Source organism: Grampus griseus, assembly GCF_964374135.1.
Source record: "Grampus griseus genome assembly, chromosome: 12".
Lineage (NCBI taxonomy): Eukaryota > Metazoa > Chordata > Mammalia > Artiodactyla > Delphinidae > Grampus > Grampus griseus.
This window is the reverse complement of record NC_139006.1, coordinates 57,484,248-57,510,725: the sequence shown is the minus strand read 5'-3', so window position 1 is coordinate 57,510,725 and position 26,478 is coordinate 57,484,248. Positions and strand designations below refer to the sequence as shown.

General features: G+C 35.3%; 1 protein-coding gene across 3 annotated transcripts in view; it reads right to left on the bottom strand.

Annotated features, from left to right (window-relative positions):
* The window catches only part of PIK3C3 (phosphatidylinositol 3-kinase catalytic subunit type 3), a 158,471-nt gene that overhangs the window by 98,385 nt on the left and 33,608 nt on the right, over positions 1-26,478 (bottom strand). For 2 of the 3 annotated variants that reach the window (XM_082667222.1, XM_082667224.1), the window contains exons 5-7: positions 8,057-8,143; positions 5,981-6,076; positions 3,284-3,355 (exon numbers count right to left, since the gene is read on the bottom strand). In XM_082667222.1, the coding sequence (XP_082523348.1) occupies positions 3,284-3,355; positions 5,981-6,076; positions 8,057-8,143 (255 nt within the window). The remainder of the gene's footprint in view (positions 1-3,283; positions 3,356-5,980; positions 6,077-8,056; positions 8,144-26,478) is intronic. The other variant, XM_082667223.1, reaches the window with a different exon arrangement.

Genomic DNA, 26,478 nt, shown 5'->3' with positions numbered 1-26,478 from the left:
TCGTCAATTTACATATGTACTTGGATCTAGTTCTGGGATTTTTAGTCAGTTCTACCAGTCCATTTGCCACACTTGTAACTGTAGAGTCTGTTTTATTGTCTGATACAGTGATATACCAGCTTAGCGGCACTCAATGTTTGTTAAAATATATTCCTCTGTTTAGTTAATACTAATGGCTACAAATTAAAATTTTTTAACATGTGGGTAAGGAGGGTAGCTTTTTTTCTTAATTTTTTGTTTTGTTTTTCCTTGATTGTATTTAAAACTAAAAATTGTTGACAGAGGTCCTAGATCTTTGTTTTTTAATTACAGCATCCATAATATTAAACCTATAATTGTTGACGAGTGTTTTCTTTAGAAAAAAATACACTAAATATACAGACATCTCATTTACCTGACATTTTGGTAGGAGTTAATATGGTCCCAATATGACAAAACTTGAATACTCTCAACCATTTTGAAGGTAACCATTAGTGTGTTTCAAATATCCAGAATGCAAAATACAATTTGATTTTATAATGAAAATTCAGTGTCAATTTTATTTTTATTTTTTAACGTTTCTATTGGAGTATAATTGCTTTACAATGGTGTGTTAGTTTCTGCTTTATAACAAAGTGAATCAGCTATACATATACATATATCCCCATATCTCTTCTCTCTTGCATCTCCCTCCCTCCCACCCTCCCTATCCCACCCTTCTAGCTGGTCACAAAGCACCGAGCTAATCTCCCTGTGCTATGCGACTGCTTCCCACTAGCTATCCATTTTACATTTGGGAGTGTATATATGTCCATATATATATTACCACTCTCTCACTTTGTCCCAGCATACACTTCCCCCTCCCCGTGTCCTCAAGTCCCTTCTCTAGTGGTCTGCATCTTTATTCCCGTCTTGCCCCAGGTTCTTCATGACCATATTTTCTTTTTTTTTTAGATTCCATATATATGGGTTAGCATACGATATTTGTTTTTCTCTTCTGACTTACTTCACTCTGTACGACGGACTCTAGGTCCATCCACCTCGCTACAAATAACTCAGTGTCGTTTCTTTTTCTGGCTGAGTAAATTCCATTGTATATATGTGCCACAACTTCTTTATCCATTCAGCTGTCGATGGACACTTAGGTTGCTTCCATGTCCTGGCTATTGTAAATACAGCTGCAATGAACATTGTGGTACATGACTATTTTTGAATTATGGTTTTCTCAGGGTACATGCCCAGTAGTGGGACTGCTGGGTCGTATGGTAGTTTTATTTTTAGTTGTTTTAAGGAACCTCCATACTGTTCTCCATAGTGGCTGTATCAATTTATATTCCCACCAACAGTGTATGAGGGTTCCATTTTCTCCACACCCTCTCCAGCATTTACTGTTTGTAGATTTCTTGATGATGGCCATTCTGACCGGTGTGAGATGATATCGCAATGTAGTTTTGATTTGCATTTCTCTAATGATTAATGATGTTGAGCATTCTTTCATGTGATTGGTGACAATCTGTATATCTTCTTTGGAGAAATGTCTATTTAGGTCGTCTGCCCAATTTTGGATTGCGCTGTTTGTTTTCTTGATATTGAGCTGCATGATCTACTTGTAAATTTTGGAGATTAATCCTTTGTTGGTTGCTTCATTTGCAAATATTTTCTCCCATTCTGAGGGTTGTCTTTTGGTCTTGTTTATGGTTTCCTTTGCTGTGCAAAAGCTTTGAAGTTTCATTAGGTCCCATTTGTTTATTTTTGTTTTTATTTCCATTTCTCTAGCAGGTGGGTCAAAAAGGATCTTGCTGGGATTTATGTCACAGAGTGTTCTGCCTATGTTTTCCTCTACAAGTTTGATAGTGTCTGGCCTTACATTTAGGTCTTTAATCCATTTTGAGTTTATTTTTGTGTATGGTGATAGGGAGTGACCTAATTTCATTCTTTTACATGTAGCTGTCCAGTTTTCCCAGCACCACTTATTGAAGAGGCTGTCTTTTCTCCCTGGTATATTCTTGCCTCCTTTATCAAAGGTAAGGTGACCATATGTGTGTGGGTTTATCTCTGGGCTTTCTATCCTGTTCCATTGATCTATATTTCTGTTTTTGTGCCAGTACCATACTGTCTTGATTACTGTAACTTTGTAGTATAGTCTGAAGTCAGGGAGCCTGATTCCTCCAGCTCCGTTTTTCTTTCTCAGGATTGCTTTGGCTATTCAGGGTCTTTTGTGTTTCCATACAAATTGTGAAATTTTTTGTTCTAGTTCTGTGAAAAATGCCAGTGATAGTTTGATAGGGATTGCATTGAATCTGGAGATTGTTTTGGGTAGTATAGTCATTTTCACAATGTTGATTCTTCCAATCCACGGTGTCAATTTTAGATCTATTAACTTTATTTTATTATGCTAGGCATAGGATCTGTGAAGGTACTTAGGTGTTTGTTTCTAAGATTCCCGAGTGACCTTTGTTTTCTAACTTTTTATTCGCTTTTCCCCCCTATTTCTTCCTTTGATGTTAGGCCATCAGCCATTACTTCCTGCTCTAATGAACTGTATTTACTCCAGTCATCATGTTTTCAACTTCCCATGTACTACTTTTTATCTACTTTGTTCTGATTAGGAAGGTAATTAATCTAATTAGAAATGTATAAAATAAGGAGAAAATAGTTCAGAGTGATATAAATGAATTCTAGGTGTAAATATCACAGTATCTATTATGTTGCTATAAGGATTTTTTGCCTGGAACTTTCTAAATCTGAAGTCATCAAATTAAATCTCTGCTGCAAAGTAGGAATTCTTCCTCTTTCTTATTCCTGAGACAGCTATCATCTCAACAATCCAATGCAGGTATATCAAAATCCCCCAAGACACCATAATCCAAATTGAATAGTTCTAGTAGCTACAATAATCTTCCCTGTTTTTCAACAAAATCAGTCTCCCTAAAATTTCCATCCATTGATCTTAGTGTTATCTTCTGGTATAAATAAATTTCCCTTCTGTTATGATGACAATCTTTCAAATACTTGTTACCCCAAGTCCTTCAAGACTACATTCCATAGCTTTTTCAATAATTCAAACAAAATGGTTCCCCAACACTATACTATCTTGACCTTTTTTGAAGGTGTTAATATTTTTTGCAAAGATTCCATCTGAACCTGATTACATATATCAATAGCTGAAGTGAATTTATGAATCACCTTTAAATAACCAATGTAGTTACAGATATAGTTTTTAAAAAGAAAGTGTATGATGTGGATCTAACTCATAATCACTCTGGAAAAAAGAATTTTCATAAGAAATTTGACAATGACTCACCATAGACATCTGAGGGTCAGGAACTTTCACTATCTCAAAGCTTGTTAAGATTGGAGATGACTCATCACCATCCTGGATTACAGCATAACAAGTTTAAAAAAAAAATTTTTAACCAAATGGTTAAAACGTCATACATGATCATGTGCACTCTAATGTATTTTAATTTTTAATGAACATCGTTCCTCCCTTTAAAATATTATCTTCTTTCAACTATATTTTAAAAATACATATCTATTTTTTACCTTTTGTTGCTGATAAAATATTTTGAGAAAAATAAACTCTAACAATAAAAAAAATCTGTATTATAGTTTTCAGAGATATGAGGTCTGGAAATTAGTAGATTGTCTCTGTCCGGATTTTGTTTTAAACTTTGTTTACAATGACTGAGTCAAAATAGTATGTCCTAATTTTCAAACTGAGAACAAGAAACCAAAGAGTATAATTAAAATATGGCACAATGGATCTGTCACATCATTTGCAAAAACTACTAAGTGGATTTTGGTAATTTTTCAAATTATCACAATTAAGTTCCACTCAGATAAGTAGAATCTTAAATGTGGGTTAACATTACTCAAACTTACATACGACTAGAAACTCAGCAGCATTGCTTCTCAGAGGATACTTAACGCAATGCAAATTTGAATAGCAAGAATCAATCCATCAATTCTTAAGAAATAAATCTGTCTTATTTTGTTGGTATTATCATTTTTGAAGAATTTTGGCTTTTACTTTTATCCAATTCAGGCAAGAAAGGTAATTCTGCATAATAAATATCACTACATACATCCTGGAAAAGGATAAACTAATTAAGGTTGAAATTCATTTCTTCACAACTGTACACCTAGCGTCAAATTTTTCTGTCAATTTCCAAATGCTAGCATATTTTCAATTTTAAATATGAACAACAAAATCAGGAGAGACTGAAAGAAGGCAAGTATTGTGACTTTACTTTAGGTTCAGTAATTGAGTCCTAGAAAAAAACACAAATTCCCACAGCCATTGTTTAACAAGCTGGTTCTCAGTCACAACATCAGAAAACACATTTATCAGCCCAACTGTGACAAGTAATCTTCACTAAGGCTATCTGTCACAAAAGACAGGTGACAAGAAAGTCTATTTCCATTAGATTCAATACACTGGCCCAGCAATCTTTACACTAAGTGGAAATATGACAGGGTAGGTAGACAGGCATTAATTTATGGGCAATTTTCAAGAAGCAGTAGAAAGGGGTCAAGAACCTTTTCAAAAATACTTGAAATTCTTCTAATTTCTATTCTGTTATTATTTCATCTATCAACAAAGCTGTCTTTCAAAAGATCCTTCAAGTCTCTAATGATTGAAAGTACCATCACCATTAGCATGGTTCTGCACTATAAACTCCATATAGGCAGGAAATATTGCTTTTAATGAAATTACATATAGTAAAAATGTAAAAAGTGATTTTATTAAGAATGTATTGGTAACAAAACAATTTCACTCACCTACGTTTCCCTTTTTAATGTAGTCTTTCTAATGAATTAGCAAACAATATTAAATAGTCTACGTTCTTATCTTTTTTTTCCCCCAGAGAGTATTATTTATAAAATAAAAAGCTGAAACAAGTTCACTTTTCCTAACCTTTTACTTTAGGAAGGGGTACAAGCTAAAGGGAAAAATACATTAACTTGAAAAGTACCAGAAAAATGATCACAAATTAACTATACAAACCTTAAACCTTCATTATGAAAACATCTTTCAAATAGTAATTTAATAGTTATAAAACATATATTTTTAAAAAATCACTGGTGACAACTTTAACAAATAACACTAATGTGTAAAGGTAATTTAAAAGTGCTGCTTCTAATGAACAAATAAACTGCATATAGCTTAGCTCTATGCTAGAAGAAATATTATTCTATTATGCCATGTATCGAAAGTCTGTCCTCATTCACACTGATTCTGATTCGCACTGTCCTCATAAGCACTTGTCTCAGTACTTCCAAAATAACAGAAGGTACCTAATTTATGTGGTTTTGAACTATGCATACTATTATTTCTGTAGTACTAAAATGAAGACCCATAAATAAGCATTTAAGGCACAGATATTTTTCAAGTAGCTAGATATCAAATATATAACTACTTTCTTTTGGTAATGAACAGACCAGAGCAAATTCATAACTTCATATTCATTACCACTCAGCCTACTGATAACATGGTTTTCTTAATTCTGCATATATTATATAAATGAACATTTATAAGGTATTTCATAAGCATACTTATGTTGGAATTGTTACATATACAATTCCAACACATTACATACACATTCAAATAACAAACATACCCTTACCATTCAATAGCCTACCACATAAAACATATGATTCCCTCTTTCTACTTTTCAAATGGACACTAATTGTTAATGAAGCTACTGCTTTAATGTCTTACTTGCCAATTTACAGAACAATTAATCAAAAAGTTTTTAATCTCTTGTATATTTATTGAATTCTATAACCCAGAACTGCATTACATGAGTGATCAGCTTTTGTAATCTTGTTGTAGCTATATGATTTGATTTGTGTATATACAAACAGCTGCTGCTGACAGCTGTCTGCTGCCATTCTGCAGCCAAAGAATTCATCCCAGCAGGAAAAACGGTAAATTGTTTTTAATGTTTCCCGTCCCTTCTACTTTAGAGACCATAAACAGTTCCAAGGAAAATACCTTTTCATAATAAACAATACCATATTCCTTATCATCACACTTGACACATCGAAACTCAACCATCAAGTACATGAAATTAGAACTTCGTTTTTCACTCTAAAAGAAAAAAACAAGATTTTTTATGAAAAATGATTTTCTTCAACCTCAGTTTGTATCATTATTCCCAATTCAGTAATACATGGATTCTATCAAATATAATTTAAACTGTAACAAATTTTTATTTCATTATTATAAATGCACTGTTTTACACAGCACTACTATTTCATTATATACAGCACTACTGTTTTATCCAGAAGTGTCTACTACTCACTTATAACTCCCTCCTCAAACTTAATGACATTTTTGGTTTATTCAGTAGTATGAATTCTATTATATAACATTTTAAAGGTATTTCATATACATTTGCAGGAGAATTATTTTATTTAAAAAAAAATTTGTATTTCTAATAATTTTAAGCAAAAACAGTTCACCCTTAAACCATATGGACTAATCTAACTGTAGAAATTAATATAAGTATAACAAAAAAACAAAAGTAAAACAAAGTGCATGTAACTAAGGACAGAGGTCATTTGAGCTTAACACATAAAACATTTACAAGTTTTTCACAATTTATAAACGGTCTTAAAGTAACTTGTAATCATTTGTAAAGTTTGATCAATACACTTTAAATACACTGGGAATAGTTACTTCTTCCCCAACATATAAAATGCTGATTGTGTGTATAAATGTGTCCCCTTAAAAAAGCAAATATTATGTTAATAATGAAGTGAAAATAAAATTAAATTTAAAAGGGTGATTAGTCCTGACCCAAAACAGTTTGAAAAATGGCTTTAAATCTATATGTATATAATCATAAAGATCTAAGGAGGTCACTTAAACTGTTCAGCTTTATGAAGCATATTATAATCTAGTATGATAATAGATAGCCTCCTATGTTTTAAAGAGTGCAGATAGAGTGAGTGAAAAAGGATGGGCAAAGTATGCTCTAATGTTACATTTTCTAAACCCAGGGGTATCTAAGTTGAAGAATAGAAAAATTAAAAATATTTTTTAATTAAAAATAGGAAAAAGAAAAAAGCATTTTGATTAAACTATTTTTGGAATGTGACTATTATCAAAATTCAAAAAAGTAAAATTTTCTTCCAGTTTCAGTATATAAGAATGTATTATGAATACATTTAGAAAAGATGCCCAGTATTCATACTGAATGTAAATGTTGTTAGACACTACTAATTTGTTTTTAAAAAATGAACAATGTCAAAATTTTATTTTTCTAAGTGTTCACTGTAAAATGACAAATTTCTCTCTTTCCACCTGCTGAAAACTGTTGAAAGAACACAAATCAAGTCAGTTGTGCCATGTGGTGATCACTATAAGCTACGCATTTCACAAAATTGCTATTCCTCTCTCCTAATGTGATTAATATATAAGCATTATTTCTGCTCTCTAGACATAGAGTGTTAGGCCAAACATCTAGTATTTCAGTGCTAGTGTACATAAAAAACTTTTTTGTCGTTCTAACTTTTGTAAAGAGTTTCACTGAAGCCATCTTTTCATTGAACATATTCTGGACCAATACACAAGATCAAGAAAGCACACGAATTACTTGAACCATGTAACCTCATTAAGTGTGCACAGCCCTATATGTACTAAATAAGACAAGGAATATCTTAATTGGGGAGAGGAATTGCTATTGATGACTTAAGGTAACTGAAGTGAAGAGGTTGTTTTGACACTATGTTGACAGATTTATCCAATCAACTTGGACATAAACTGCCATATGGAGAAAGAGAGAACATACAAGTGAGGCATCAAGATTAACATGGGCTTCACTTATATGATATTTAGTACACTTATGATATCCACTACCTATTTCAGGGTTCAAGAGAACACTAAAATATAAGAAAGGCAGATATCCTAAGCTTTCCTTTTATTAGCATAAACCTCACAACTAGAGGTAATCCTCAATGCTCCCACATTTGAGAGATACCTGGCAATAAATAGTTCTTCTAAAAATTTTTTCAGTTAAAATTCTGGAGAAAATATTTTGAAATAAAAAAGAGGGATACAACCCACCTCATTTATCATTTCTATTTCTCTAAATGTCAATCTGTCCAGCCAATCTACTTTCACCATGTGACCTTGTCGATGAGCTTTGGTGAGCTGCAAAAAATATATAATGCAGAAAATTTTAAGAGATAGATCTCACAGAAAGGAGGATAAAGAATGGAAATGATCATCAACATGACACTGGAAGTACTAGCTAATGCAAAGAAAAAGGAAATAAATGATATACAGATTGGGAAGAAATAAATAATACTTTCTTTATTCAAAGGTGACATGATCATTTATGTAGAAAATATTTTTAAATGGACAAAAAGCTCCTGGAACTAATAAGCAATTACAGCAAGGAGGATACAAGGTTCATATATAAAAGTCAATCTCTTTCTTATATATTGTTACCAGCAATCAATAAGTAAAATTTGAAATTAAAAACACAATATCAAATCACAGTATCATTTACATTAGTGCCTCCCAAAAATCAAATTGGTATAAATCTAACAAAATATGTACAAGATCTATGTGATGAAAACTAAAAAACTCTGATGAACAAAATCAAAGAAGAAGTAAATTAATGGGCTCAGGGTAAGATGACTCAATATTGTCAAGATGTCAGTACTTCCCAACTTGATTTATAGATTCAAAGCAATCCTAGTCCATAAACAAAACAAAACAAAACAAAAAAAATCTCAGCATGTTATTTTGTAGATATCAACAAACTGATTCTAAAGTTTATATGGAAAGGCAAAGGCTCCATAATAGCCAACACAGTATTGAAGAACAAAACTGGAAGCTATACATTACCCAACTATAAGACTTAATATACAGTTACTGTAATCAAAACATTGTGGTACTGGCAAAAGAATAGATAAATGGATTAATGGAACAGAATGGAGTCCAGAAAAAGTCCACATAAATAGAGTCAATGATCTCTGACCAAGAAGCAGAGGCAATAAAATGGAGCAAAGAGTCTTTTCAAATATCGCTGGGATAACTGGACATGCACATGCAAACAAATATATATAAGCAAAGACCTTACACCCTTCACAAAAATTAACTCAAAATGAATCACAGACCTAAATGTAAATTGCAAAATACAAAACTCCTAGAAGATAACACAGGAGAAAACCTAAATGACCTTGGGTATGGTGACAACTTTTTAGATGCAACACCAAAGGCATAATCCATGAAAGAAATAATTAATAAGCTGGACTTCATTAAAATTAAAAAATTCTGCTCTGTGAAAGACATTGTGAAGAGAATGAGAAAACAAGCCATGGACCGGGAGAAAATATTTGCAAAAGGCACATATGATAAAGGAATGTTGGCCAAAATATACAAAGAACTCTTAAAACTCAACAACAAGAAAATAAGCAACCTGATTTAAAAAATGGGCCAAAGATCTTAATAAACAACTCACCAAAGAAGAGATATGGATGGCAAATAAGCATGTGAAAAGATGCTCCACATCATATACCATCAGGGAAATGCAAATTAAAACAATGAGAAATCACTAAACACTTATCAGAATGACCAAGATTTGGAACACTGACAACATCAAATGCAGGTGAGGATGTAGAGCTACAGGAACTCTCATTAATTGCTGGTGGGAATGCAAAAACGTAGAGCCATTCTGGAAGTCAGTGTGGCAGTTTCTTACAAAACTAAACATACTCTTACCATACAGTCCAGGAATTGCCCTCCCTGGTATTTACCCAAAGGAGTTGAATACTTAATGCCCACACAAAAGCCTGCACATGGATATTTATAGCGACTTTATTTATAATAACCAAAACCTGGAAGCAATTCAGATGGCCTTCACCAAGTGAATGGATAAATGAATACATTCAAACAATGTTATGCAGTGCTAAAAGGAAAGGAGGTATCAATCAATGAAAAGACATGGAGGAACCTTAAGTACACATTACTTGCACATTGCTAAGTGAAAGAGGTCAATCTGAAAAGGCTAGGTACAGTATGATTACAACTAAAGAAAAGGTATTGATAAAACTATGGAGATAATAAAAAGATAACTAGTTGCCCAGGGTTGGGGGGGAAGAAGGGATGTATAAGTGGAGCACAGAAGATTTTTAGGGCAGTAAAACTACTCTGTATCATACTATAATGATGGACAAATGACATTAAACATTTGTCAAAGCCCATAGAATGTACAATACCAAGAGAGAACACTGAGGTATATGGTCTTTGGGTGATTATGAGTTGTCAGTATAGGTTCATCAATTGTAACAAATTGTAACAAATGTACCACTGTGGTGAGAGGTGTTGACAATAGGAGAGGCTATGCATGTGCTGGGGCAGAGTGTATATGAGAAATATCTGTACCTTCCTCTTAGTATTGCTGTGAATGTAAAACTGTTCAACAAAAATAAAATCTTTAAAAAATCTAAAAAATCAAAAAAAGAAGTGTTATGTCACCTTCACATTTGATACATTCCTATACACAACAGAAGCCACACAAAACTATCAAGATAAGAAATGGACTTGGCTAGAGACGAATCATCATAGTTTTTACAGAAAAACAAAAAATTTTAAATGGTCTACAATCTGCCATCTAAACATGCTAAAAAATAATGAAGCCTTTCCTGAAAGTATCTCCATGTTCTATATTTCTTGCATTTTGATTACTACAAAGGGAGAGAATTATAATGATAGTTCTTCAAATTGGAAATAAACTATTTTTTTCACATCTCAATATGAAAAATAACAAAGTTACATACATAAGGCGTTTCTCTGGAGCCTATAATTTACTACTCTAAGACTTAAGCACATAAGTGTGCATGTGTGCTTTACTTTTAAGAAGGAGTAATGAAATAATTAACAGTAATAAAAGAACCAGTGGTAAAAGAATTTCTAGAGTTGCAGTTGGTAGAACCCTCTGAAGGTCTTACATACTAACCTACCCTTGGTTTCACAAATTAAATAATACATTGACCCTTCAAATATACAGAGAATTCAAGATAATTTCCAAGGTCCTCAAACTGAAACTAGATTTTGTCTTAGAAAGTGTAATTTTAAACATCAGCATTATTCATGTATCAAATCCCTTCTTTCTTTCTAAACAAATTCATAGCATAAAGCAAAACTGAGCATTAAGGACTTCAGTGGTAGCTTGTCTTTATGATTTGTCTTCATTTCCATTATACAAGTTATGATGGTATTCCTACAAGGATGCCAAACACTTCTACCAATTATTATCTCTCTCACAGAACTAAAAATCTTCGTCAATATTCTTTATATTCCTCAACTAAGGGACTCTTATCACAACTACATGATCATACTATTTCAGAAATGAAAATAGTAGCTTCATACAAAAAGTCTGAGGATCACTGTAATATAAAAATATTATCAGCTTAGCTTTCTTCTGAATAACAAATTCCTTTTCACTTGAGGTAATCTCTAAATGAAAATGGATGAGGCAAAAAAAAGTGTTTACCACTATTACTCACAAAGCAGGGACTAAACATTTTGCTGGCTCTGGTGGAACATTAGATAAATACACTAACATGGAAACACTAAGAATTAGTTACAAGGGAACCAAAAGAACACCAGGCAATGTGACCTAAAGGAAAGAGTGCTAAACTAGGAGCCATTAGACCAGGGTTCTAACCCTAGCACTCCATTTTCGAATTCTGTCATTTTTGAACCCTCATGTACAAAAAGAAGTATTAATTTCTATTTCTGCTAGCAAAATTCAAATAGAATAATGGATGCAAAATATGATAGGTAGTATTATTCCATACAGTCTTTATAAAGAATTATATTCTCACTCATTTTGCCACATGTTCCAAACTAGTTTTTTAAATGAATAAAAATATAAAGGGTCATATCACATCAACTACCACACTGAAGTGGCAGAGCTAGGATTTAAACCCCAGGTCTATAAAGTTCATACTTCTTCTATCAGTCTTTGCTATCTCCTCTATTGATGCATTCATAGTAAAAGATTTAAGTCTAATTAACTTCTGTAATTTTTTAAACACACGTTTCATATTTATGATACAGTAGCTGATTCTCCACTAGTTTCCTTTGAGGAAAAAATTGACAATAGCATATTGAGTTTAGATGTGGCAGAATGTGTTGGGCATTTTTCTCTCCCTTACTAAATAATCAGACAAATCGAAAGTTTTCTGAAGGCATTTCACTAATTCCAGAATTCATGTTTGCTGCCAATAAATATTACTTCCTATATAGCATATTCTTACCTTCTGTATTTGAATAGTAAAAGATGACCATTCTCAACCTTACAAATAACAACCAAAGAATGCATGGTCAAGGATGGTAGTACCATAAACTGGTAAAACCATTTTGGAGTACAAGTTTAAATTACCTGAGATATATTCATATTTGTGCATCACTGTTTGCAATATGGAAAACTTAGACATAAAAGAATGTAAATGTCTATCAATAGTGGGAACTATTAAGCAAACTATGGCACACACACTAAGAAATACTATAATCAAAAAGAAAGAAAAATCCATATACCCCATTAGGAAACATCACTATGACACTGTTGAATGCAAAAGCAACTGCAGAATGAGAGGTACCACTTATGCTATGACTGTTTGTTTACAAGTTTGTCTCACACCAGACTCTTGAGATTGACAGCAGAATTTCTAGATTATTTCTCTGCTTGAATCAGTTTTATAATTTCTGTTGCACTAAAAAGTTACCACTCAAAATGTCCCCTAGCTACTTGTGCTATTTATCTGATACTATGTAACAAAGCACCACAAAACTCAGTGCCTTAAAACGCCACTCATTTTAATATTTTTCATGATTCTTGGAGACATCAAGAAGTCATTTTCTTGAGGACATTTGGATATTTTTTTTCTCTTAGTCTAACAGTCTCTCATGAGACTGTTGTCATGTGGTAGCTGGAGCTAGAATGTCCAAGATAGCTTCACTCACATTTCCAACGCCTTCATGGGCAAGGATGGGCACAGGTGGGAAACCAGAGTGGTGGGGCCTCTCTTTCTGAAGGCACTCTCAGTGCTGCTCCCTCTCCAGGTAGTCTTTCAACATAGTCACTCCAACTAGGTAGCTGGACTTCTTACGTGGTGGCTCATTATTCCCCAAAAGTGCAAAAAACAGAAGCTTTCAAGTTGTCTTAAAGTTTAGCCCTGGAACAGGCATAGCATCAGTTCAGCTGCATCATGTTAGTTAAAATGAGTCACAGAGCTACTGCAGATCCAACATGGAAGCGTGAGTATCAGGAGGCATATTTCATTGAGGGTCACCTTTGGAGACTAGCTAGCACAGCATTTACTGGACAATCTAAGCATACAGTAGATTGCTCAATTGCAGAAGAGCAAGGGGAGAGAATTTGAAGATGGCAAAGCTAGCTCCTGACTGGACTTTAGGTATCAGGTAAAGTCTAGAATTAGCTATCACAATTCCTAAATGATTAGGCCTTGCCTTCCCCTCCAAAATAAGCTCTTACAACTCTCCAACTGATATATTACACTCTAGCCACCCATTTCAGTTCTTCAGACAGTAAGGCCTTTTACTTCTAAGACTCAATGCAGATTAAATAATTTAATATTAGATGAAATTTTTTACTAAAAATTTTAGAGAACTATAAAGCACTATGCAAACTGTAAGCAGCTGTTATTAGCCCATAATCTATGTCACTTCATCTCTATAGGTGCTGATGACTATGTAGACAGACTTGGGTGGTTTTCACCAGTCCAAAGCAGTTTCCACTTGTCTCCAGTTTGAGAATGTCTATGGATAATGAAGACCAACAAATGAACTTGAACAGTTTATATTTCATTTGGGGTCTGACCTAGATCTTCCAAATGAGAAAATCTGCATTCTGTTAAACAGCAGGGTAAAACTAGTACAATCTGTTTCAAATTGCTTGTGAAGAGATAATCCTCACTAGGGTGCCCATCCTAGAAAGCAGCTAGGTCAAGATATCAGTAAAAGAGTCATTCTCTCTTTTTAAGGAACATAAGTTTCTACAGAATTCACAAGAAATCGTATAGAGCTTGGAAGAGAAGCCCACTGTCACAGACATAATAGCATAATTATTGAGCTCTAACTTCTCCAAGAATTAAATAGCAAGGGGTTTTACAAGCTACTTAAATAAAAGAATCTGTGTAAGAACCAAATAAGAACATGCCCAGGAAACTGCTTGGAGTACTAATCATGTATATCAGATTTAATGGGAGGACAGATACGTGCTTGAGGAAGATGCCTCAGATTAGTAGGTGTTCAATACAAGTACCAAGGACAGAACTAAAAGTAGGCCAACTTGCTACACTGTATATAGACGAGGAACAGCAGAGAAAAGGAACGTCAAACTGGATAGCTATCCCTGGGAACAGATAGACTTCCATGATCACCACAAGTCACAGTTCTTTGCTCCTTATTTGTATCTGCCCTACTAGACCATAAGCTTCTTGAGTGCTAGAGCTATGAATGGTTGACAGAACCTAGCATTTATCCATTCAATGAATATTTATATTTATTGACAGGACTTCTAATGTGGAAGGGTGATAGAACAGAAAACAAATGCTTGTATATTCTGCAATTTTGTTTAAGAGCTTTGGGGAGTAAATGGGGAGCAAGGGGAAGGGAGTGACACTCAAAAGGAAGCTGGAGAAAAGAATGATTCATGCCCTTAGTCACTTTGCCCTAGTACTTATATACTTTCAACATAAATATATATTACTTAATTTGCTGTTGTAAGTTACAAACTTCCATCAGGTCCTCTGCTCTGGAGATAAGCACAGAATGTTGAACAAAAGAAGCAAGTTCCCTGCCTTCAAGAACTTAAGGTAGGGGTGAGCCATTTGTATGGTAATGCCTATATGCCCATATGGTAAATGCTTATATGTCTATATACAAATTGAAACAGTAATATGAAAGTCATGAACAGGGTGATGTGACAGAAAATAATGGGAGTTCCTGAGAAGGCCTCTCAGGCAGTAACATTAAAGCAGAGACTTGAAGGATAAGGAGTAAGTCAAACAAACAGGATGAAAATCTTCCATGCAGAGGAAATAGCTTATTTGTCAGCACATCAGGGAGTTTGATGTACCCAGGTATTAAAGAGAGACTAGGATGGTAGTCCTCGGTAAATATTTAAGTAAATCAAGTTCTCTGTGAGGTGGACAGTAGGAAGATCTACACATACATAAGATGCTTACTGGGAATCATCTTTCTTGAGGTTCATCATGATCTAGATTTTTCTTTATAGTAGATACCACACTTACAGCCTAAAGGAAGAAAGGGAAAAGTGAAAAGAACTGAAAAATGTTTATCTATTTCAAATCTGCCTAGGAATTTGTAGGGAGGTAAATGGGGAGAGACAGACTCAAAAGGAAACTGGAGAGAAAATGGTTTCTGCTTTACAAATTTTTCCCTGGCCAGTTTCTTCCATATTCATATACCCACTTTATCTTTACAAAAGGCATCAATTAACATGTATTAATCAAAATACGAGACACATGGCCCAAGTTCACATATGCTATGAAAGGTGGGCTAGTTTTATTGGTTTATCAAGACACGGTATGGTAATTCACAGAGTTTATTATCTACCTGTGAAAACAAGATGAAGAACAAGATGAACATAAGACAGAATATAACTGATAAAAGAATTCAAAGATGTACACCAAACTCTGATCCTGGTTTTAAGCACCCACATACACCTTATGACTATGTCTGATAATTTGGAAATACAGCATACAAGCACATATCAAGCGAGCCATATAAAAATAACTTAGAAGAACAATTCTCACTTTCTATTTTCAAGCTAGTAGAAAGTTTAAAGTGGATAAAGGCTTTACAACAGCACAGAATTGCAAATACTTTGAACAGCCAACCATAGAGGATTGCTGAAATGAATTATGGCATATCCATACTATGCAAAACCTGACAGTCGTTACAAATCATGTTATGTAAGCATCTTAAATGATCTGGAACAATTTTGAAACATTATTAAGCGTAAAAGCAGGATTCATTTAAACACACACACAATATGATCCCAAATTAAAAATAAATACACATACATTCCATACATTCCATACATACATACATACATTTATTTATTTATTTACCAAAAGCATATCAACTAAAATACTAATGATGACTATTGTGAGTAGAGGATTAGAGGTGATTTTTACAGTCTTTGCACTTTAACAATCTTCTTCTATTGTAGATGTATGTTAGCTTGTAATAACAAAAGATAAGTTATTTAAAAACTAAAGTTATTTTAAGAACAATTAACTGTGGAGAAAACCCTGTTGAGAAAACCATAAAAGATTAGCATTTATCAAGACGATGCTAAATAAAGTTACATTACTTCATAATAAACTCAAAGAATAAAGACCCATCTGATTAATTTAACTCAATCATATGAAATGAAAACCAGGTATCAACATAATTGTTCTCTCTCAAATTATTTCTTCCAAGGGCCTTTCAACTGGGTCCAACTAAAAACCCATATAAATTAAATGAAAAAAAAAAAAACATATAAATTAAAAGCTGCCACTTTTCAATATGCAGTTAATAAAAACTCCTATATAAAAAAATGTACAGGCTTAAGGTTTCAAACTTTACTCACATCAAGAAACTGTAAGAGGGGAGTTACAAGATAAGTGGATTTTCCAAAAAAAGTAGCTGTGCAATAGGTGATGCTTTGGCCAGATACACTTATGCTTTCTTAGGAAATCTTAGGAGAAAAACATGACAAAGCTGTATTTTCTTTTTTCCTTTTTTCCCTCTGCCACTTGAAAAAATAAACAAAAAAAAAAACCCAGTCTACTCTTGTCACCAGATGGAAAACTTTCAGATTCAGAGGGCCTATGTGAATGTTCAAAATCTCTCTTGACACATTTATAGGAATACTGGCCAATAAAAATGTTTGGTACTACCATGTACAAGACTAATTTTTTTCCAGCATGATCATAGAGGGTTGTGTTTATTCAAATACCCCATATCTCCTTCCTCTAAATTCCCTCAAGTTAAAGGTTATAATATAACTCTTTCAACACTAACACTTCCCTAAGCCTAGACTAGAACTGAGCATAAGTACTCATTAAACAGAATACCATTATTGGTCAGTAATCTATTTGCAGGATGCACTGTGGCTCACTGAGACATTTGTATTATTAAACAGTATAATTCTTCAATAAACAGTGAGTCCTATCCATGTCAAATCAAATACAAGCTATGCAGTAATTTATAATTCAAGACAAAATATAGTTGTATAGGGCTTCCCTGGTGGAAGAGTTGTTAAGAATCCACCTGCCAATGCAGGGAACACAGGTTCGAGCCCTGGTTCAGGAAGATCCCACATGCTGCGGAGCAACTAAGCCCGTGCACCACAACTACAGAGCCTGTGCTCTAGAGCCTGCGTGCCACAACTACTGAAGCCCACACACCTAGAGCTTGTGCTCCACAACAAGAGAAGCCATCACAATGAGAAGCTCGTGCACCTAGAGCTTGTGCTCCACAAGAGAAGCCACCGCAATGAGAAGCCTCTGCACCGCAACGAAGAGTAGCCCCTGCTTGCCATAACTAGAGAAAGCACTTGTGCAACACAGCCAAAAATAAATAAATAAAATAAAATAAAAATAATATACCCAGCAATCCCACTACTGGGCATATATCTAGAGAAAATCATAGCCAGGACATGGAAGCAAACTAAATGTCCATCGACAGATGAATGTATACAGAAGGTGTGACACATATATACAATGGAATATTACTCAGCCATAAAATGAAACAAAATTGAGCTATTTGTAGTGAGGTGGATGAACCTAGAGCCTATCATACAGAGTGAAGTCAGAAAGAGAAAAACAAACACCATATGCTAACACATATACATGGAATCTAAAAAAAAAAGATGGTTCTGAAGAACCTAGCGGTAAGACAGGAATAAAAATGCTGACGTAGAGAATGGACTTGAGGACACGGGGAGGGTGAAGGGTAAGCTGGGATGAAGTGAGAGAGTGGCATGGACATATATACACTACCAACTGTAAAACAGCTAGTGAGAAGCAGCCGCATAGCACAGGAAGATCAGCTTGGTGCTTTGTGACCACCTAGAGGGGTGGGATAGGGAGGATGGGAGGGAGACGTAAGAGGGAGGGGATATGGGGATATATGTATACGTATAGCTGGTTCACTTTCTTATACAGCAGAAACTAACACACCATTGTAAAGCAATTATACTCCAATAAAGATGTTAAAAAAAAGTATTCACTTAAACTGAGATTTTAAAAGGTGTTGTATCGGGGCTTCCTTGGTGGCACAGTGGTTGAGAGTCCACCTGCCAATGCAGGGGACACGGGTTCGTGCCCCGGTCCAGGAGTATCCCACATGCCGCAGAGCAGCTGGGCCCGTGAGCCATGGCCGCTGAGCCTGCGCGTCCGGAGCCTGTGCTCCGCAACGGGAGAGGCCACAACAGTGAGAGGCCCGCATACCGCAAGCAAACAAACAAAAAAAAGGAGTTGTATCTGTATGTTAGAGTTTGCACCCACACCTATTATAATTAATTCTTACAAAGCTTCTACCTTCCTGATTAATGAAGTCTTAGACTCAAATCTTCAATTTTACTTTGAAATTTTACATGTGTATCTTATTCAGGAAGAGTGGTATTTGCCTCTTAATGAAACCATTCAGTTTAACTCCTCAGAGATTAATGTAGTCTTAAAAGCACGTTACTTTCTAGTTTTCTGGCAGAAACTATAGCTGTAAAGACAGCAACAGATTTACAGAACATGAATCGATATTCTTTTAGGGCTCAATCTTTCACTGGCAAAAACTAATTTAGTCTACTTGCTACCATTGATTTCAAGACAAATCTAAAAGTTTTGACAGTCTTAGACAACAGTAAGCAAATCAATGTGACTGATAAAAAAGATTCTACCATGTATCATTAGGAATAAATTTATAAGAGATTCCCAAACTCTTCTTTTATGACACAAAAGAAAAGCAACACAGAATCAAATCCAATACATTATGTTTATAAAAGTTACACTTATTATTTATACAAAAACCTGTAGTTAAGATGCATTTTTTTTTTTGCGGTGTGTGGGCCTCTCACTGCTGTGGCCTCTCCCGTTGCGGAGCACAGGCTCCGGACGCGCAGGCTCAGCGGCCATGGCTCACGGGCCCAGCCGCTCCGCGGCATGTGGGATCTTCCCGGACCGGGGCACGAACCCGCGTCCCCCGCATCGGCAGGCGGACTCCCAACCACTGCGACACCAGGGAAGTCCAAGATGCATTTTTGATGACATAGATGGTGCCACTAAATAAGTTTTACAGCCTTGAATAATTTCACTAAGAATTGTCTGACATTTAGAAGAAAAAAATCCCTAAAGATAACGAATATTCATATTTTTCCTCCGTCCCTTCCTCCCTCCCTTCCTTCCCACTAAAGGCACATTGAAGAAGTAGTTCTGTGTTAGACAACCTAATTGAGTTAGTTGACTTTCATCTTCTTCATCAAAGTGCTCTTCAGCGTAAGGGAATTAACCAAATAACTTGGCTAAGTAGTAACTGAATTCCAAGATTAGTGAAAAGAGGTAGTAAGATGGGACTTGTTGACTTATTGTTTTCCCAGTACTAGGTCTGAGTTTTAAAGTTATGTATATATATAATTAATTTTTTTATTTTTATTATAAAGCAAAAGTATGCAGAATAATATGAGATATCCATGTATTCACTGTCAAAACTGAACATGTATTGTTTGCCTTATTTGTTTCACACTTTTTAAAAAAGATGAAAAAAATCACAGATATTTGTAAAGACTTCCCTAATTCTTTCATTTCAATTTGCTTTTTTAAACTTAATGCTGTTTTTGATACTTATCCATGTTAATTTACACAGCTCAAATGCTTTCATTTAAACTGTTGTATAGTATCCCACTGTACGAGTAAATCAGTTTATTATTTATTCTCCCAACAAACTCAACTTTTTGTGTTATTATCAGGGCTGAAGTGAATATACGTGTATATATCTCCTTATGCCCATAAGTGAGTTTCTTTAGTGTAGAAATCTAGGTGTGAAATTGTTGGATTTCCAAGATAAAAATCTATACATTTTCTGTTTGGTTTATTTCTAAATTTCACGTAGTTTTTGTTGCTAGTGTAAATATCTTTTGAAGATTTTATTTTTAGATTGGTAAAACGGCAATAATAGGAATTTTGGAATAATAACTGATTTCTGTTATTAATCTTGTATCTAACAACATTATTATTTATAACAGTTTGTCTAATAGTTCTTCTGACTTTTCTATGTAATCATCATCTGTAAATAATTTTTATTTCTTACCTCTATATATACGGTTTTCTTGTACTGACTAGTACAAGAAACTCTAGTACAATGTCTAATCGGAACAGTAATAGAAGCATCCTTGTTTTGTTCCTGACTTTAATGAGAATGTTTCTTACATTTAACCATTTGGTAAGATGCTGGTTATCAGTTCTTGGTATATTTCTCATATCAGGTTAAGAAAGTCCTATTTTATTTTACCAAAACTTTATACGATGAATGTTTGTTGAAACTCACTAAAAAGTTGGTAAGATTGGGAATCCATTTGACCATATGTTTTTTTCTCCTTAATTTAATATGCAGGAGATAGTTAACACAACAGGTTTGAAGCCACTATCTTCAGAAGGACCTGCTTGCAAGGATGGCCCTCAGCAAATGTGTGAGAACTTGACTTCTGAAACATTCTCTAACGGGTATAGATGTTTCACTGTGGCTAGGCTGTTTGTACACTGTGATTTATGGTGAGCACCTGCTTTCTTTCTGGGAGGCCAGAATTTTGGTAGTTGAGGGCAGAGAATGCCTGTGTGACCAGACCCCCAGTAAAAAACCTAATTTCTGAGTCTCAAATGGGCTTTTCTAAAAGGCTTCATTTTTCTTCCTGAAGAAAGCAGCACACTCAGTGTCTCTTCCTGGGCTGGGAAGGGGAAGCATAGGAAGCCTGCGTATGGATTTCTCCAGACCCCACCTATATCTTTTTCTTTTACTGAACCATCTAGTTGTATATTCTTACTGTGTTGCTTATAATCAATCTTAGCTGTACAACTGCCTCTAAGTCCTGTGCTTTCATCATCTCATCTTGGGGGGCCCCTGAAACACTCAATACTGTGATAATAATGTACACTAATAGATATTCTGTATTAAACTGTTCTTACGTTCTTGGAATACATCTTGTTTGGGCATGATATATTTTTTAACCACTTGATTCAGTTTGCTAATTTTATGCTGAAATTTTGCATCTGTATTTATAACTGAGAACTGTCTATAATTTTCCTTTCTTCCCCTTTCTTCTCTAGCTTTGGTATCATGGTCATATTGATCTCAGCAGGCTTTGTAGGTCCAGCTTATAAAACCACTTGAGTTTGAAGAAAGGAGAATAAAGGGGGAAGAATTACTCTAACCAATATTAAGTTTCACTATATAGCTAGAGTAGTAAATGATATCTTGTTCCTTTTTGTTCTGATTCTTTATGTTTTATATTACTGTTTTATTTTTAAATAGTTTTTTTTAATTTTCAGTATTCCATTATCTGAATTTCTGGTGCATATATTCCAGTTGTTTGTTATGATTACTGATTTTGGCTTCCATTGGTTTAAAATTTTAGATTGCAAACTCATCTTTTGTAGGGCTTACCTTCCTAAGTGGTTATACCTATTTCACTGCTACTTCATATTATTAGCTGTTTGTTGGGGGAGGAATTTCAGTTTATCTTAGTCTTCCACATTACTGAAACCAGAAACCAAACCAAACATTATTTGCTTATCTGCTATTGATGTTAGAGGAACCTAGAGAAAGAAAGAGATGTAAGGTTGGCAAATGTTTTGAGTTTTATAAATGTGATTTATAAGCTAGATATCATTTTTGTTTATAAATCCAAGAATGGATTATCAAAGTGATGACTTACGTGGACTTTTAAAACAGTACCCACATGATATTTGTAGTTAGATTTTAGAGAAATGAGGAACATGGAATTTTCAGGGAGGTGTTTTGGTAATTAAAAGCATAACCTTTTAATTTATGCTTTTAAAATTAATGGAACAAAATTTATGGAAGATTTAAATAGTAATGAGGTACACTATAACTGGGTAGAAAGACTGGCAGTCAAAAACCCTGATTTATAGCTCTCACAGTGGCTCATTGAATAACCAGCTATTTCTGTATTTGTGGACATTTTTCATTGATAGAATGTGGTCAGCTGGACTCTCTCTGTTAATTACAGGAATCATAACAGTGTCATCATCATGATGATTTTTTTTCAGCTATTCTGAAAAGGAAACAACCTCAGAGACCATTTTCTTTATAGTATAGCAAGTTGATTAAGTATACTTTTCTTGGTTTCTGAATACATTTCTACCCTGACGTAGCTTTGTGAAATAATTTTCATGAATAAACTGACATTCTGGGTAAAATCAGTTTAAGAAAATAAATTATTAATAGGACCTATTAATGATCTGTCTCCCTTATTATAATTATGTAATTTACTATTTTCAGAATATAACATGAAGTTCCTAGAGATACCTTCGATTAATTTTATGTTAGGGCTTTCCGGGGAAAGTTGGTATTCTCTGTAATGTCTCTTTACATTAAAAAAAAGTGTCCTTTCAGCCACATGTAAATCAATGAAGTTAGTATACTCCTTCACACCAAACACAAAAATAAACTCGAAATGGCTTAAAGACTTAAATATAAGACATGACACTATAAAATTCCTAGAAGAGAACATAGGCAAAACATTCTCTGACATTAAGTCGTAGCAATACTTTCTTAGATCAGTCTCCCAAAGCAAAAGAAATAAAAGCAAAAGTAAACAAATGGGACCTAATCAAACTTGTAAGCTTTTGCACAGCAAATAAAACTATACGCAAAATGAAAAGACAACCTACGGAGTGGGAGAAAATATCTGCAAGCAATGTGACTAACAAGGGCTTAATTTACAAAATATACAAACAGTTCATATAGCTCAATATCAAAAACAAAACAAAACAAAACAAAACCCACACCCAATCAAAAAGTGGGCAGAAGACCTAAACATACATTTCTCTAAAGAAGACATACAGATGGCCAACAGGCACATGAAAAGATGCTCACCACTGATAATTATTAGAGAAATGCAAATCAAAACTACAATGATACCTCACCTCACACCAGTCAGAATGGCCATCATCAAAATGTCTGCAAATAATAGATGCTGGAGAGGGTGTGGAGAAAAGGGAATCCTCCCACACTGTCGGTGAACATGTAAATTGGTGTGGCCACTATGGAGAACAGTACATAGGTTTCTTAAAACACTAAAAACAGAGTTACCATGTAATCCAGAAATCCCACTCCTGGGCATATATATGGAAAAGATAAAAACTAGTTCAAAAAGATACATGCGCCCCAAGATTCACAGCAGCACTACTTACAACAGCCAATATATGGAAGCAACCTAAGTGTCTATAGACAGATGAACTGATAAAGAAGATGTGGCATGCATATATATTTTCTATTATATATATTATATAATATATGTTATATTCCACTACTCAGCCATAAAAAAGAATACAATTTTGCCATTTGCAGCAACATTGAATAGACCTAGAGATTAGCCATACTAGGGAAGTAAGTCAGACAGAGAAAGAAAAGAAAAAGACAAATATCATGATATCACTTACATATGGACCCAAAAAATGGATATAAATGAACATATTTACAAAACAGAGACAGACTCACAGACATAGAAAACAAACTTATGGTTACCAAAGGAGAAATTAGGGAGGGAATAAATTAGGAGTTTCGGATTAACAGATACACACAACTATATATAAAATAGATAAACAACAAGGACCTACCATATAGCACAGGGAACTCTATAATATCTTGTAATAACCTATAATGGAAAAGAATCTGAAAAGTTTATGTGTCTGTATATGTATATGTACACACATATATCACTGAATCACTTTGCTGTATACCTGAAACTAATACAACACTGCAAATGAACGATTCTTCAATTAAAAAAAAAAAGTTTGTAACAACCAGACACACCCTTTTAGTATAAAAGAAGCCTAAATTCTACCTCGGGCAAAATGGTTCTTTGGGACACTAGTCCACCATCTTCTCAGTCTGTTGGCTTTCAAAGTAAAATCACTTTTCCTTGCCCCAACACCTAGTCTCTCCATTAATTGGCCTGTTATGTGGCAAGCACTAGGTGTTTGCACTAGGTAACAGTAACAACAACGGAAGCCTAAGTACTATTTGTAACACGAGTTCATTTATAGCACAAATATTTAATGGGTGCTCATTCACCACAGGCAAGTCACTGTTTATTGAGTCACTAGGCACCATCTTTTATGCTATACCTAAGGACCTGCAGGAATATATATTGTTTCATTTCATACTCCCTCTGCCTTTTCTCCTATTTCTCCACTTTAATCTTCTTGATAAGAACGACACATTCTCTATGCAAACTAATTCTTCACAATCCTTAAACCTAAAACACTTCACTGATACTTTTCTTTGGAAAGATGTTTACATAAAGGATTTAAAGACCTGATTTTAGATCCTGGTTCTATAACTTACTGTTTATTTGAAAAGTTAACATAAATCACTTAACTTCTCTAAGCTTCCATCTTTTCAGGAGTTTAAAAACAATGTATATTTCATGAGTTACAAAATACTGTATAGAGGAGCTTCAAGATGGCAGAAGAGTAAGAAGTGGAGATCACCTTCCTCCCCACAGATACACCAGAAATACATCTACACGTGGAACAACTCCTACAGAACACCTACTGAACACTGGCAGAACAACTCAGACCTCCCAAAAGGCAAGAAACTCCCCACGTACCTGGGTAGGGTAAAAGAAAAAAGAAAAAACAGAGACAAAAGAACAGGGATGGGACCTGCACCAGTGGGAGGGAGCTGTGAAGGAGGAAAGGTTTCCACACACTAGGAAGCTCCTTCGTGGGCAGAGACTGCGGGTGGCGGAAGAAGGGAAGCTTCGGAGCCATGGAGGAGAGAGCAGCAACGGGGGTGCAGAGGGCAAAGCAGAAAGATTCCCGCACAGACGATCGATGCTGACCAGCACTCACCAGATCGAGAGGCTTGTCTACTCACCCTGGGACGAGTGGGGACTGGGAGACGAGGCTCCAGCTTCGGGGAGCAGATCTCTGGGAGAGGACTGGGGTTGGCTGCGTGAACATAGCCTGAAGGGGGCAAGTGCGCCACAGCTAGCTGGCAGGGAATCCGGGAAAAGGTCTGGAACTGTCTAAGAGGCAAGAGGTTTTTTCTTGCCTCTTTGTTTCGCGGTGCACGAGGAGCAGTGATTAAGAGCGCCACCTAAACGAGCTCCAGAGACAGATGCGAGCTGCAGCTATCAGCACAGACCCCAGAGACCGGCATGAGACGCTAAGGCTGTTGCTGCAGCCACCAAGAAGTCTGTGTGCAAGCACAGGTCACTATCCACACCTCCCCTCCTGGGAGCCTGTGCAGCCCACCACTGCCAGGGTCCCGTGATCCAGGGACAACTTCCCTGGGAGAACACACGGTGCGCTTCAGGCTGCTGTCATGCCGGCCTCTGCCGCCACAGGCTCGCCCCAAATTCCGTGCCCCTCCCTCCCCCTGGCTTCAATGAGCCAGAGGCCCCTAATCAGCTGCTACTTTAACCACATCCTGTCTGAGGCCCTCAGGACACTACATGCAGAGGCGGATCCAAATCCAAAGCTGAACCCCAGGACCTGTGTGAACAAAGAAAGGGAAACCTCTCCCAGCAGCCTCAGGAGCAGCAGATTAAATCTCCACAATCAGCTTGATGTACCCTGCATCTCTGGAATACCTGAATAGACAAAGAATCATCCCAAAATTGAAGTGGTGGACTTTGAGAGCAACAAGGTATATATGTATTTTTTCCTTTTTCTCTTTTTGTGAGTGTGTATGTATATGCTTCTGGGTGTGATGTTGCCTGTATACCTTTGCTTTTACCATCTGTCCTAGGGTTCTGTCTTTCCGTTTTTTCTTTCAGTATAGTTTTTAGCGCTTGTTATCATTGGTGGATTTGTCTTCTGGTTTGGTTGCTCTCTTCGTTCTTTCATTCTTTTTTTAATTAATTTATAAATTTTTTTAATAATTATTTTTTATTTTAATAATTTATTTTTTTTCTTTCTTTCTTTCTTTCTTTCTTTTTTTCTCCCTTTTATTCTGAGCTGTGAGGATGACAGGGTCTTGGTGCTCCGGCCAGGCACCAGGCCTGTGCCTCTGAGGTGGGAGAGGCAAGTTCAGGACGCTGGTCACCAGAGACCTCCCAGCTCCACGTAACATCAAACAGCGAAAATCTCGCAGAGATCTCCATCTCAATGCCAAGACCCAGCTCCACTCGACCAGCAAGCTCCAGTGCTGGAAACCCTATGCCAAACAACTAGCAAGACAAGAACACAACC